Genomic DNA, 16986 nt, shown 5'->3' on the forward strand with positions numbered 1-16986 from the left:
GATGGAAGATATATAAATACAGAAAGTTTCGTGCTAACAAAAGATGCAACCAGTCTATTGTTAAAAGATTAAATAGGAGTGTTTGAGAGAAATGTTTTATCTACTGGTTGTGGCCTTTGCACAGCTTTACAAATACTGGGGAAAAAAGTATATTTATCTTCTCTAAATCTTGGGGACTGGATACCTATTAGTCACTCTAGGTGAGATGCATATTGTTCCAAAAGAATCATATTTAAACAAAAAAGCAGAGATATATAAACTGACCATAAATATTTTGATAATCATACTAAAGTGCAAATTGATTCTTAATGGTGGTTTCTTGTTTCTGAAATTCGGTAAATACAACTGCCATCTTTGGTGTTGGGTTTGTAGCAATGAGCACCATAAAGAATTATAGAACGCATAGTAAATATTATTGACAAGAGATTGTTTGGAGATGGTTTGCTATTCACACTCATGTTGGACAATTTGTAATCTCTACTACAAGCCTCAAAAATATATTTAAAAAAAAAAAAAAAAAAAAAAAAAAAGTTTGCCTTATATAAAATAGTCACCAGGCAAGTGCAAAGTAATGCAAAAATTAGTCTTGAAAAAAAACAGAATTCAACATTTTTCTAAACGTCGCTGGTTTCAAAGTTTAAACTATAGTTTTTACAGTGTCCTCATTCTTTTAATAAAATACTGACACATGACACCAAACTTTAGCATTCATTGACTTCTGGTCTTATCCTTTGATACTTCAGAATATGAGCCAATCTAACAAGTAATCGTTATGACGCAAAAAAAAAAGTTGATCCACAAAAGAGATTGAAGCTGTAAACTTGTCCAATAGTAGCCACCGAGAGGTTTTAAGCATTAAGAGCCATAAGAAAACCTAGAGGTTCAAAAGTTGTTTCCAGATCATCAAGTACTACAGTTTGTGTAATTGATCTTGCCACAAAACAGATATGAGCCAGTAATTGGAAACACTGTGCAACCTAAGGATCTTGTGACCATTTCCCTCCTGTTAAGGACAAAATAACAGAAACGTTTAATACAAGAGCTTAAACCCCTGAAAGCCATTGAGAAGAAATTCTCTTTTATAAGAGACTCAAGCTGGCCCATTGTGCAGACATGCACATCCCTTTTCACAGATGGTTCTGCTTATGGGGGGCAGTTTCTGTCCTGTTGTCAGACTCCAGTAATTTCCAAATTTGTATATCTGATAGGTTGTTCACACTAGTACAGAGAGGAGTACCATCAAGTCTATGGATGGCTTTTTGAATACTTCTCTTTGAAGTTGCCATTGTGTTTAATAAAATGGCACTCTGCCTAAATAATCTGCTTCATAATCGAGAACTGCAGGAAGATATCTTGCAGAACTGGTCCTATTTTGAAAGTGTAAGACACCTTGTAATTCCATTAATATATTTAAGCCCCCTTCAGTTGACATTGAAAGTGTCTCAGAGATGGAGTTATTGCTCTAACCTCCATTATGTTTCAAGGCAAAACTGATTGTTCAACACACCATGTTACTTGGTGCATCTTTTCTATGGCAGTTCACTTCCCAGAGTAACTTGATGGGATTTCTTGATTTTAATCCAAAAGAGGTCCAAGAAAGTTATTACGTCGGCTGAGACAGTGACTGTGAAGCCACCATTGCAGATGATGTTTCAGGAGAATGAGAAAGTACAACCTTTGGGATAAACTGACCTTGTTCTATTTTTCATAAAATGGTGTTGCAAAAAAAGAGACATTCCATATTTTGCACAATTGACCACATGAGTTGTCAATGACAATTTTCCCAAAATCCTCATCCAGGCCCTGATCATGATACAGTTGCATTGAATAAAGTTGTTCAGATAAGAGCTAATATCCTGAATGTTTTTAATGGAAAATACACTGTATCTGTCCTTGTGTTGAATACTGGCTTGGGGTGATCTACTCTTATGTTGATTATGCAGCTGTGGGACCCAAAGTCTAACTTACTTGATACTTATGCAAATAAACTTGTTCCTGTAAGGATATCATTCAAATAATGGAAAACAAAAATCCACTTATTTAGGCTTTCCAAATTTGGAAACAGAACTTTGATGAAGGTCCCCAAAGTGGATGGTATTCCAAATGAAAAATCAACACACTTGCAATAATTAATTCCTACAGCAAACCACTGCATATGACTGCTCGTCACTGGAAAGTGTTAATAGGCATCTTTAAGATCTACAGAAACTAAAAAACATTCAGAGTGATTAAATTTATTATAAGCAACAAAGTTTTCATCTTGAAATTTTTGTTACCAAAAATCTGTCTAAGGATCACAGGCTTAAGACTGCTCTCCATTATCCTTAATTTTTTATTTACTAGAAATAAAGAACAGTGAAATATATTTTTCTGTGAAACATGGGTACTTCTTGTATTACTTTTGCCTCTTGTAGCTGTTTAACATACAAAAAATATGTCCTAATAATCTGGATTTAAGGGAGTGGTGAATGGACAAAGCATGGAAGATTACATCTAGAACCCAATGATCTAAAATGTCCTGTACCCAGGTGTTTCTGCCATTAAATATCTAGCAACTGAACATAGCAGTGTTCTCCCCAGGACCTATTTAGGGCTAGATTATGAGAGGATCGCTATTTAACAATCGCACGTTAACTTCACTAGAGGTAAACTTTTTGCATGCGTGCTACAAGTTGAAAGTAAAAAGTTAGCACGAAAGCAAAACCCAACGCACGCAAAAGTTGGAATATTTACCTTATACCAGAAATGTTTATATATTATTTTTGTTTTTTAAATCATTTTTATCAGATAGTGTTTATATAAGTGTAACTGTACTTTTAAGTGTATTTATGTTGTTTTTAAAGCAACTTTTTTCTTCCCCTACCCGAGCTTTCAAGTCAAACTAACCCGACAAACATAAATCACGACTGCGCTTTAACGAACATGTTTACTTTCAACTTGTAATACAGGGAGTGCAGAATTATTAGGCAAATTAGTATTTTGACCACATCATCCTCTTTATGCATGTTGTCTTACTCCAAGCTGTATAGGCTCGAAAGCCTACTACCAATTAAGCATATTAGGTGATGTGCATCTCTGTAATGAGAAGGGGTGTGGTCTAATGACATCAACACCCTATATCCGGTGTGCATAATTATTAGGCAACTTCCTTTCCTTTGGCAAAATGGGTCAAAAGAAGGACTTGACAGGCTCAGAAAAGTCAAAAATAGTGACATATCTTGCAGAGGGATGCAGCACTCTTAAAATTGCAAAGCTTCTGAAGCGTGATCATCGAACAATCAAGCATTTCATTCAAAATAGTCAACAGGGTCGCAAGAAGCGTGTGGAAAAACCAAGGCGCAAAATAACTGCCCATGAAGTGAGAAAAGTCAAGCGTCCAGCTGCCAAGATGCCACTTGCCACCAGTTTGGCCATATTTCAGAGCTGCAACATCACTGGAGTGCCCAAAAGCACAAGGTGTGCAATACTCAGAGACATGGCCAAGGTAAGAAAGGCTGAAAGACGACCACCACTGAACAAGACACACAAGCTGAAACGTCAAGACTGGGCCAAGAAATATCTCAAGACTGATTTTTCTAAGGTTTTATGGACTGATGAAATGAGAGTGAGTCTTGATGGGCCAGATGGATGGGCCCGTGGCTGGATTGGTAAAGGGCAGAGAGCTCCAGTCCGACTCAGACGCCAGCAAGGTGGAGGTGGAGTACTGGTTTGGGCTGGTATCATCAAAGATGAGCTTGTGGGGCCTTTTCGGGTTGAGGATGGAGTCAAGCTCAACTCCCAGTCCTACTGCCAGTTTCTGGAAGACACCTTCTTCAAGCAGTGGTACAGGAAGAAGTCTGCATCCTTCAAGAAAAACATGATTTTCATGCAGGACAATGCTCCATCACACGCGTCCAAGTACTCCACAGCGTGGCTGGCAAGAAAGGGTATAAAAGAAGAAAATCTAATGACATGGCCTCCTTGTTCACCTGATCTGAACCCCATTGAGAACCTGTGGTCCATCATCAAATGTGAGATTTACAAGGAGGGAAAACAGTACACCTCTCTGAACAGTGTCTGGGAGGCTGTGGTTGCTGCTGCACGCAATGTTGATGGTGAACAGATCAAAACACTGACAGAATCCATGGATGGCAGGCTTTTGAGTGTCCTTGCAAAGAAAGGTGGCTATATTGGTCACTGATTTGTTTTTGTTTTGTTTTTGAATGTCAGAAATGTATATTTGTGAATGTTGAGATGTTATATTGGTTTCACTGGAAAAAATTAATAATTGAAATGGGTATATATTTGTTTTTTGTTAAGTTGCCTAATAATTATGCACAGTAATAGTCACCTGCACACACAGATATCCCCCTAAAATAGCTATAACTAAAAACAAACTAAAAACTACTTCCAAAACTATTCAGCTTTGATATTAATGAGTTTTTTGGGTTCATTGAGAACATGGTTGTTGTTCAATAATAAAATTAATCCTCAAAAATACAACTTGCCTAATAATTCTGCACTCCCTGTACATGCGCTATTCTGAACCATGCAAAAAAGCCAAATATCGCTTGTATGCAAACTAACGCCCCACTTGTAATCTAGCCCTTAATGGGGACACCATACCATTACCGCTGATTTTACTGACCGTCCTTCTGTTTGCTGCAAAAATTATTATTAGATCAATTTATGTTAAAATTATGCAATTCATTTGTGCTTTGGATAAAACTTAAGTAAGATTTATAAATACAGAAAATGTTATAATATACACTACCCTCACTCGGCTAATTCATAATGCCACCTGGCAGACAAAGTTTTCTGCAGACTCACTCTGTTGAGATGAAAAGGGTTTACCATTTTACATAAGTTTGCAGCTTTGTGAACAAAAGATTCCTTCAGAAAACCATGCTTTATTGGAATTAAACTTCAAGAGCAGCCTGTAAAAAATGAGGCTGACTTCTTAGGCCTACATAACTGTCGCAAAATAGATTTGTTTTCATTCTGTTCGGTTTATAATCAAAATGAATAAACTCTAGTAAAGGAAAAAGGATGAGATGAAATGGTTATCAGAAAGCTGTATTTGACATTTGGATCTAGCAAATTGTTCCATAAAAAGTTTGTCATTTTCATCAGAAACTCATTGATATTTGGTTTGCATTCAAAGCAACCTAATGAAGTGTATACCAAACTTTCTAGCTCCAGAGTCTCTTTAACACACTTCATAGTGGCAAACAAATCAAATTAAAATCGATTTAATATTAAATTCCCAACCACACTCAGAATCTTCAAAACAGTACAGGGAAAGGCTTAGCCTCAAAATTTACATTAGCTTTATTTGTTAACTGAGAAAAGTGTTCTCTAAATATATGCCTAATACAACTAATGCATAGGATTTAATATACAGCTTGGAGTACGGCAAGTAGCCGAAATGTGTTAGCTGTTTATGCAAGTGGGTTCCATGGGAATGCCCCACTGCCTGTCTGTTTTGACGTTGGATCATCTTTTAAAACTTTTGCAAGAAAAAGGGTATTTTACTTTTTGACCGATGCTCCTATCGATTGTGTTTTTAGGTTTTTAACTAAACCACGCAAGAATATTGCATTGTACAAAATTCCTTTGTAGTTGATGCCCTGAAGACAACGCATCCAGACAGAAATGACAACTAGCTGTGCCTGTGTTACCATAAAAAGTGTGCAGTGGAGCCTGTAAAGTTCAGGAACATATCCAAGCTATTAGATCCTGGACATTAAGGCTATTACTCCCCTTTAAATTTGGTAAAGGACAAAAGATATCTGAGCCCTAGTGACATTTTACAATAGCTAAACTATTTTATATGCAAAGCAGTCTCATTAATTTAAGATCAAAAGGGAAAGAAAAAAAAAAAAAGGTTTATATATATGTAATCTTACCTAAACATAGATGTAAGGTAAATTACACACTGTGGATCCCACCTACAGAAATCAAAGCAATAATTTGTTTTAAATAGTTTACTAAAAAATAATAAATACAAATCAAAACCACATTTATTTGTCATTATTTGGAGAAAATAAATAAGCATACGCTATTGCAGTTTTTAATTTACAGGGACAGTAAAGTCAAAATGAAAACGTTTATGATTGAGATAGAGCATGCAATTTTAAATAACTTTCCAATAATACTTCTATTATAAATTTGGTTTATTTATATGGAATCCTTTGTTGAAAAGCATACCTAGTTAAGCTCAGGAACAACTACCGGGAGCTAGCTGATTGGTGGCTGCACATATATATGTCACTGGCCCCAGAGTGCTCATCTAGTTCACAAAAGTGCATTGCTCCTTAAACAAAGGATACCAAGAGGATTAAGCTAATTTGATAATAGAAGTATATTGGAAAGTTATTTAAAGTGAAATAAAACAATTTTTTCCCCTTTCATGGTTCAGATAGAGAATACAATTTAAAAAAAAAAATAATCAAATTTACTTCCGATTTCATGTTATTCTTTGTTGAAGAGCTAACTAGATAGGTTGTGTGCACATGACTGGGGCACTACATGACAGGAAATAGTGCTGCCATCTAATGCTCTTGCTAATGTATAACACTGTTAAAAAACGGCTGCCATATAGTCCTTCAGACACGTGCACACTCCTGAACTTACCTTTCTGCTTTTCAACAAAGGATAACAAGAAAATTTGATAATAGAAGTACATTGGAAAGTTGTTTAAAATTGTATGTTCTCTTTGAATCATGTGGGGTTTTATGTCCCTTTAAAATTGTTTGCTCTACCAATCATTTGGGGGGGTTGTATCCCTTTAAGTACCTTGTGATAACAACTAGACATTTATAGGAGAAAACAAATTGAGTACAATTACTCAAATGACAGATGCTACTTACCTACTCGAGCACAAGCTATTTATAAGCTGCTTCTTATATTCTTCTCCAGTGAGTTCACCTGCAAATGAATTTAGATTATGTTCTGTCAATAGCCATCTATCACATATCACATATAGATATTTATTTTTCTTACCTTTACCATAGGCTAAACTCTCCTTTGTAGAAAGGGCGGTAAGTACAGTGGGAAACAACTCCAGAGATTTTCCATTTGACAAAGTACCACCTTTAACAGCATCAACAAACAAGTTAGCCAGTTCGATAAGCAACGTTCCTGGCAGCTGATTAGTCTGAAATGTATAAATAATAATAATTAAAAAAATGAATATTTATACTAAAATCTAATAAAGTGTGACTGTGTGTGTACACCCCCATTATATATATATAATCACTGTTGAAAATCTGTTTTGCAGATACCACTTATTTATCCCCAATCGAGTTTAAAGGGACACTAAACCCAATTTTTTCTTTCACGATTCAGATAGATCATGAAATTTTAAGCAACTTTCTAATTTACTCCTATTATCAAAAAACTTTCAGCATCCAGGGTGCTGGACCTAAAATGGGCCGGCTCCTAAGCTTCACATTCCTACTTTTTAAATAAAGATAGCAAAAGAACTAAGATAAATTAATAGGACTCAATTAGAAACTTGCTTTAAAAAGTGCATGCTCTATATGAATATATGTATTTAAAAATACTAAAAACATCGGAAAGTGAAATATTTACAGTATGATTTATGTTTTCAGCTACTTAAAGGGCCACTAAACCCAAAATCTTTCTTTCATGATTCAGATAGAGAATACAAATTTAAACAACATTACAATTTACTTCTATAATTTATTTTGCTTCATTTTTTAGATATCCTTAGTTGAAGAAAAAGCAATGCACATGGGTGAGCCAATCACACGAGGCTTCTATGTGCAGCAACCAATCAGCAGTTACTGAGCATATCTAGATATGCTTTTCAGCAAAGAATATCAAGAGAATAAAACAAATTAGATAATATAAGTAAATTAGAAAGATGTTTAAAATTGCATTCTCTTTCTAAATCATGAAAGAAAAAATGTGGGTTTCATGTCCCTTTAACTGCAAAGGGCTCAATCCACTATATATGTGTGTGTGTGTGTGTGATAACAACAATCCCCACACTATCCATATTTCCCCCTCCCTTCTCTCATCCCCTATGCTGTCCTCTCATGAACTACTTTGTTTCCTTAGAAACTCTTCCCCCTCTAACTCTCCTGTGTCTAACCATTCCTGCTCCTACAAATCTCACTCTCACCTTCTGTCTCTCTCACTGCTACTACTGCTTGCTGCTGGTGACATCTCTCCTAACCCTGGCCCTGCAACAATCGCCACACTTTTACACTCTCGCTCCATCTCCCACTGCAAAAATCCTAGGTCACGCAATACCAACAATCTCATCTCAATTAACACACAGCGCCTAACCCCTCCCTTTTCTTGTGCCCTCTGGAATGCTCGCTCCGTCTGTAACAAGCTTACAACTGTTCATGACCTGTTTGTTTCCAACGCTTTCAACCTCTTAGCTATTACTGAAACCTGGCTATCTTCCTCTGACACTGCTTCCATTGCTGCTCTCACACATGGTGGTCTTCACTTTAGCCACACACCTAGGCCAGGTGAGAGACACGGTGGCGGTGTTGGCATCTTACTCTCCCCCTCCTGCTCCTATCAGTACCTATCCCCATTTCCATCTCTCTCCTTTTCTTCCTTTGAAGTGCACTGCATTCGCCTGTTCTCCCCTCTCTCTCTCAGAGTGGCAGTTATCTATCGCCCCCCTGGACCAACTTCCCAATTCCTTGACAACTTTGCTGCCTGGCTTCCTTCCTTTCTCTCCACAAATACACCTGCTCTAATTCTAGGGGACTTCAACATCCCCATTGACAACCCATCTGCCCCTGCTGCCTCTAAACTTCTCTCACTCACTAACTCCTTCAGTCTGTCACAATCCACCCTATTCCCTACCCACCGCGAAGGACACTCAATTGATCTGGTATTCTCCTATCTCTGCTCTCTCTCTAATGTTGCATGTCGCCCATTTCCCATCTCAGACCACCATCTGCTCACCTTTAATCCTAATATAGATACTAAACCTACTTCCCCCTCTCGCCTCCGCACCAGCAGAAATCTGCACACTGTGGACGCTCCCCAACTCTCCAATCTTATTCAACTACGCCTCCCCCACACTTCCACGATATCCTGCCCTGACCTTGCTATAACCCACTAGAACAATACTCTCTCTGCTGCACTTGACACTCTCGCTCCACCCCAACCTCGCAAAGCCCCACGTCGTCAGCTCCAACCCTGGCACTCCCAACAAACGCGTCACCTACAAAAATGCTCCCGCACTGCTGAGCGTTCCTGGAGGAAATCCCGCTCTGAACATGATTTCATGCACTATAAGTTCATTCTCTACTCTTACACCTCTGCCCTTCGCTTAGCTAAGAAAACCTACTTCTCCTCTCTTATATCCACTCACTCCTCAAACCCTAAAAGACTCTTCTCTATTTTCAACTCTCTCCTCTACCAACCTGCACCACCCCCCTCATCTGCATTCAGTGCTCAAGACCTCGCTGACTATTTTCTCAATAAAACACTTGCAATCCGAGGAAACATCCCAACACAAACCTGCAATCTCCCAACTCCGCTCCCAGTCACCCCCTCTGCCACTCTCTGCACCCTCCTGCCAACCACTGAGAGTGAAGTGGCTTCCCTTTTGTCTTCCTCACACCTCACTACCTGCCCACTTGACCCTATTCCTTCACATCTAATTCCTCCTCTGTCTACCACCCTCACTCCGGGCTCTTACTCACATATTTAACCTATCCCTTTCTACTGGCTCATTCCCTGCCTCCTTCAAACATGCGAAGGTCACCCCCATCCTCAAAAAACCCTCCCTCGACCCTAACTCCGCTGCAAACTACCGCCCCATATCACTGCTCCCACTAGCTTCAAAACTCCTCGAAAAACTAGTTTTCAATCGCCTAACCCACTTCCTGTCCTCCAACTCATTGCTTGACCCCCTGCAATCTGGCTTCCGTCCCCAACACTCAACTGAAACTGCTCTCACCAAGGTTACTAACGATCTCCTTTCTGCTAAAAACAAAGTCTACTACTCTATACTCATCTTACTTGACCTATCTGCTGCCTTTGACACTGTTGACCATCCCCTTCTCCAACAGTCTCTCAGTTCTCTTGGTCTCTGTGACACTGCCCTCTCCTGGATTCACTCTTATCTCTCTAACAGATCCTTCTTAGTCTCTTTTGCTGGTGACTCCTCCTCTCTATTGCCCCTGTCCGTTGGAGTACCTCAAGGCTCTGTCCTGGGTCCTCTACTCTTCTCTATTTACACTTCTTCACTGGGTAAACTTGTCAACAGCTATGGCTTCAGCTATCACCTCTATGCTGATGATACCCAGATCTACCTTTCCAACCCTGCACTCACTCCTTCTGTCAACTCTCACATCAGCGACTGCTTATCTGGCATTTCTTCATGGATGGCCTCTCACCACCTAAAAATAAATATGTCCAAGACCGAACTACTTCTAATTCCCCCCTCTAGCTCCACTCCCGTTTCTAATTTCTCTATCACTGCTGGCGGCACCACTATCTCCCCATCACCCCAAGTCCGCTGCCTCGGAGTCACGCTTGACTCAAATCTGTCCTTCATTCCCCACATCCAACTGCTCTCTTCATCCTGCCGCAACCACCTACGCAATATCTCCAAAATTCACCCGTTTCTGAGTGCTGAAACTACCAAACAGCTCATCCACTCCCTGGTAATTTCCCGACATGACTACTGTAACAACTTACTAACTGGCCTCCCTCTCTCCCGCCTCTCTCCCCTCCAATCCGTCCTAAATGCATCCGCCAGACTAATCCACCTCTCTCGACGCTCTGTTTCTGCTGCGCCTCTCTGTGAGTCCCTTCACTGGCTCCCCATTCACAACAGAGTTAAATTCAAAATTCTCACCCTGACCTACAAAGCCCTCACCAATGCTGCCCCACCCTACCTGTCCTCACTCATCAACAAATATACTCCTGCCCGTCCCCTAAGATCAAACAACGACCTGCTTCTTGCATCCTCTACCATCACCTCCTCTCATTCTAGACTACAGGACTTCTCTTGTGCGGCACCAACCCTCTGGAACGCACTTCCTCGAGATGTCAGACTTGCCCCTAACCTCTCCTCCTTTAAACGTTCCCTAAAGACCTTTCTGTTCAGGGAAGCTTATCACCCGACTTATTAACAAACTAACCAATTAACTAACAGTTGCCCTCTATCTCCTCACTAATATCATTCTCACCTCTGCAGTCCCCACCTCCTGTTTCCAATCCTCCTACCCATCTAGATTGTAAGTTCCCACGGGAACAGGGCCCTCAACTCCCCCTGTATTTGTCTGTAAAATTTTGTGTCTTATCGTATTGTTTCTCCACTGTATTGTTATCCTTGCACCCATGGGCAGCGCTGCGGAATCTGTTGGCGCTTTATAAATAAAGAATAATAATAATAATACATACACACATGTACATACACACACAATACATACACAAATATACATATTTAGACATATGTATGTATGTATGTATGTATGTATCTCTGTTAAAGCCCTTTGCAGTCTTTTTTTTCTTTTTCTAACACCTCATATCTTTGAGCCCTTATAACATTTTAATCCATTTTTTTTATATAATTTTTATCAGACAATGTTAGTATGAGGGTACTGTTAAATGTATTTTTGATGTGTTTTGTGCTACTTTTTTGTCTCAAGTAACAGTTAACCAGAGCTCTGGAGTCATGTTAACCCAACACACATTAAATTTTATGGCGCTCAAGCAAACGAGTTTACTTTCAACTAAAAAATGATACGGGTAATACGCAATAATTCCAGGAAACCGACAGGGGTCTCCCAGCTTCAACACATGAGGGACAAGTTCCTACAGCGGGGGTACAAGAAAAAGATAATAGATGAAATCCTACAAGAAGTACTACCGTACACACAAGAGACTCTCATACATAAAGAAGACACAATACAACAATCAAACAGGCTCATAATGGCTACTACCTTCTCACCCAACACCACTGAAGCTGGTAATATATTGAGGAGACATTGGCCAGTGGTCCAATCAGACCCTAAACTAAGGTTTGCACACAATCTCACACCGATGATAGCTTACCGAAGAGGTACTAACCTCTGAGACCTCTTGGTGAAAACGGATCCCAAAAGGTGCTTTGTAAACAAAACCAACATCAACATTAAAGGCTCATATCGATGCCTAGGCTGTACCACTTGCAATGGCCTAATAGCCACCAAAACATTCCATCACCCACATACCAATCAAGTGTATCACATCAAGCACTCTCTATCATGCAATACAACGCAATTAATCTAACTTTTTTTTTTCCCGTGTGCCCGGTTTTACATTGGGAAAACTACCGGCACACTACGAGAAAGGATGGCCAACCATAGGCGGGCTATACGTTTGGCACTCAATACAGGAGAGTCCGACCAACCTGTAGCCAGACACTGTGCACAAAGGCTACACCAGGTATCTAGTATAAGATACAACCTAATAGATCATATCCCCCAGTTGGAGAGAGGAGGAGACCGCAACAAAGCCCTACTCAGGAGAGAGGAAGAATGGATGTATAGATTGGGAACGATACATCCAGGAGGACTCAATTCGGCACCAGATTTTAAGGCTCTGATATAGGTGGGAGATACAAACTAGGGTATGCCACTAAGGTACAGTGCTCCACATCACGGGGGGACAGGGATGCAGACCCCATGGGGGGTAGTATCCTTCTCACACTCTGTTGATATGAATGAGGGGAGACATGGAAGTGACCCCCACCATTCATTGGATAAGTCACACACCGGGCAGGTTACCAATATAGCTATCCTCCTGAACCTATGCATACAGCAGCCAACACAAATGGAATGACATAACACATATGGACATCATATGAACATTGCAAGAATGGAATGAATTACATAACAACCTAAGGAATACAGAAGCCGAGAGGGATGTAATACCCAATATAGAGGAATTCAGAAGAGAGGATAACCTTATGACTGAAGAATACATTGAATCTATCCACCACTGGTCATATGGGTGGCATTTTCATTGAGAGGACTAGAACTGTCAAAGTATAAGGACATATAATGACACCTAGTCATTTGTCAGATGGCATACATTAATATAAGGCTAAAGTAGCAGCATTAGATTGAAATGTTCAAATGCAAATAGTATATTATTTATTGTTAACATGTATCATTTTTTATTTTTATCCCTTAGATTTTATTTTTTTTCTCTCTATAGAGTTCTTATCTCTAGTTAAGAATGGATAAAGTGCTTAGTCTAAATGGACAAAATAATTTTAATTTTAGTTCATATTTGGTGCAATAGTATAAGGATTGGACACATTAAGGGCAATTATAATTAGTGTATTACACTACACAAATTAGGATAAGACACTACGTATGGGGCCTTAATATCTAACATGAGACTGATACAGCTAGCATAGCGCAACACAACATAGTAAAATAGTTTGACAGCTCTGAGCGGAAGATGACACACTGCAGACAATAAGCATTCTGACGTTACTATGGCAACTTAGATAAACATCAGGTTCTAATGCAGCTTGTGCACAATGTTAAAGCCACATATATCACAGCATACAGATATTAATGTTAATCATAGTAAGAAGTAATTCTTATAATACTCAGTATACAGAAGTAGTATATATGACACTACAGAAATGTTGTAACATAATGTATAAGGAAGGCTGAGATAGAAGCCTAACTTGCAAAACAGCGATCTGAACTAAAAATAGTTACTAGCACCTAAATAGATATTTAGCAATAAGGCACATGTAATAATTAACACTAGATATTTGTGATGAATAACACTGTTTTGAGTTTATTCACAATAACGATGTATATAATTTACTTGGAATATTTGATAACATATACCGGAAGTCATGTGACTGTTGATACTTCCGGTTGTAATTGAATGGAACGCAAACAGCGTTCCACACACGAATGTTTGGCGGGGTTTTCGATCACTGAGGGTACACAGGTATTGTGCATTTGTAATTTGTATTATGGTATATTAATGTGTGACTTTGACACTTATGTTATGCTGATGACGGGGACTTGCTCCCTGAAAACGTTTCATTAAAAAGAGGCTTTTTTTGTTCTCCACTTTACAAAAGACCTGAGAGCGCAGTTATTTTATTGGAGATATTTGTTGCATTGCTGCACCCAGGCAGACGACCTTAGGAGGGTATATCCTGTGCAAGGGACGGTATAATATATATATATATATATATATATATATATATATATATATATACACATATATATATCTGCAAATACATATACACACACATATATCTATATATATATATATATATATATATATATATATATATATATATATATATATATATATATATATATATATATATATATATACACACACATACACACACAATACATACACAAATATACATATTTAGACATATGTATGTATGTATGTATCTATCTCTGTTAAAGCCCTTTGCAGTCTTTTTTTCTTTTTCTAACACCTCATATCTTTGAGCCCTTATAACATTTTAATCCATTTTTTTTAATATAATTTTTATCAGACAATGTTAGTATGAGGGTACTGTTAAATGTATTTTTGATGTGTTTTGTGCTACTTTTTTGTCTCAAGTAACAGTTAACCAGAGCTCTGGAGTCATGTTAACCCAACACACATTAAATTTTATGGCGCTCAAGCAAACGAGTTTACTTTCAACTAAAAAATATGCGCAATATTACCGTCGCCACAAAAAGCAAAGAAATACCCTATAATGCTTGCACACTACAGTTAGCGCCATTCGTAATCTAGCTCATAAGTAGGAGAAAGGAAAACAGCTTTCCCAGTTTTATTATAAAGATTTGGAGAAAAACTTTCACATTGCATCACAAAGGAGATAGCACATTTTTAATCCAGATAAGGATTTATTTCCCCAATAGGCAATATAAATGCTATAGTACCCATAATGTGAGCAGATTAAAATTAGTTTATCTACCCTATTGGATTTGCGTTTAATTTACTCCCTTCACCAACTGTTTTCAAACCATTAATTTTTAGTTAAATTTATGGTAGTGGAATTCAAAGATACAGTAGAACCAGAGGGAAAAAAAAAGAATTATAGACACTGAACAGACTTAAACAATATTGTGCATATTGATAGTAAACTTTTCATATTTTAAAATCAGGTCTGGAATCTAAGCAATATTTTAGATGGACTTTAATTGATCACTTCTAATGACGATGCACTGAAACTTTTAAATCTACTTGTGTCATTATCATACCCCACGCTATGGCCGCCCACTTTAAAACTCTTTTTTTGTGGGCAAACGGTTTTGACTGTTCTCCAATCGGCACTCTAGCCGTACGGCACTCACACAAATTTATTTTCTTTGCAGCTAGAATGCCGATTGGATAACAGCCAAAACAGTTAGCTCACAAAAAAAAAGTTTTGAAATTGTTGGCTGGAGCGTGGGGTATTTGAATGGCAAGGCTAGATTAAAAAGTAAGTTACAATGCATCTTTATTAGAAGTGATTAAATAAAGTCCCTCTAAAATATCGCTAGATTCCAGACCTGATTTTAAAACATGTAAAGTTTACCATCACTTTAAGAGACATTTTATAAATGAAACATAACCAAAAAAATATTTCCCTTTTATTATTACTCAAGAAAACACAAGATAATTATATACAAGACCCACCTCCAGCATTAACAATCCAACAATTTCTGAAGCAACATCTCTATGTAAATCGCCAGACTCAACAAGTTGTATGCAGTGTTTATATACCACAAGTCTCCTACGAACAGCTGCATCCTGAGAGCATGGGGAACCTGCAAAAATAATAAGCAATAACTACTTAAAAAAGGTACAAAATTTATTTTTAAAAATACCTTTTTGTTACTGTAAACTTACAGTCGATCCTCCGCCCGCATCTCCTTTAGTATATCCATAACTATCCGGCTTCCTCCAATCTTTGTGTGCCTCACGAGCTGGATGCCAAAGGGGGTACACAACGATTGGAGGAAGCCAGACTCATCATCGATCTGCTCAATACTAAAGGAGATGGGGGCGGAGGATTGGCAGTAAGTTTACAGTAACAAAAAGGTAAGTATTTTAAAAAAGAAGCATAATTGTAAAGTTTAATGACTTAAAGTGCCTATGTTTTTAAGAGTATTTTTAAACACTGTGCTTTAAGTCCTTCAATTTTACAATCACTTTAAAATATGAGAACTATATAAATTTGCATATGTCAAAATTAACAGTCTACTTTAGAAAGCAATTTTTCCATAATTACTTTGTATATATAAATAATGGAGGATTTGACCGTGTCTTTCACCACATCTACAATGTATAATAAAGACCAAGGATAAATTGTGGCAAGAAATAAGATTACTGCTGCAGTATTAACTACCATATACATTTGCACTATGTTTTTGATTAAAAAAATTGAGAATAGGGAATATGAAAGCTTTAAAATAAAATCACAATAAAACATTATTTAATGCAGTGTTTTTCAACCAGTGTGCCGTGGCACACTAGTGTGCCGTGAGAGATCCTCAGGTGTGCCACGGCAGACTGACAACAGTGTGACATATTTTTTAAACTTTGCTTGTTTTTTGCTCCCAGTGCAGGGGTAGTTTGTAGGAGGCATAGCATAACAGCACAATACATACAGTATGTGTGTGTTTGTGTGTATGTGTTTGTGTGTATGTGTATATATATATATATATATATATATATATATATATATATATATATATGCTGTATTAGGCTACAATGTGTGACTTTTTTAAATTTTGGGATGTTGGTGTGCCACAGGATTTTTTAATGTAAAAAAGTGTGCCACGGCAAAAAAAAGGTTAAAAATCACTGATTTAATGAATGCTGTTTCCTTTAACACACATACATCACTTGCTAAGATTTTTTTTTTAAATAACTTGCATACCTTTGAAAATAGCTCGCAGAAGTGTCCCACAGTCTTTTCCTTTAACTGCATGTTTTGTAATGTTATCGATTAGCTGAAACACACAA

General features: G+C 37.9%; 1 protein-coding gene across 1 annotated transcript in view; it reads right to left on the minus strand.

Moving 5' to 3' along the window:
- The window catches only part of FANCI (FA complementation group I), a 763169-nt gene that overhangs the window by 745045 nt on the left and 1138 nt on the right, over window positions 1–16986 (minus strand). The window contains exons 3-7 of the mRNA XM_053719357.1: window positions 16901–16973; window positions 15655–15785; window positions 6985–7138; window positions 6852–6909; window positions 5889–5930 (exon numbers count right to left, since the gene is read on the minus strand). Of these exons, the coding sequence (XP_053575332.1) occupies window positions 5889–5930; window positions 6852–6909; window positions 6985–7138; window positions 15655–15785; window positions 16901–16973 (458 nt within the window). The remainder of the gene's footprint in view (window positions 1–5888; window positions 5931–6851; window positions 6910–6984; window positions 7139–15654; window positions 15786–16900; window positions 16974–16986) is intronic.

Source organism: Bombina bombina, chromosome 6 (genome assembly GCF_027579735.1).
Source record: "Bombina bombina isolate aBomBom1 chromosome 6, aBomBom1.pri, whole genome shotgun sequence".
NCBI classification, from domain to species: Eukaryota; Metazoa; Chordata; class Amphibia; order Anura; family Bombinatoridae; genus Bombina; species Bombina bombina.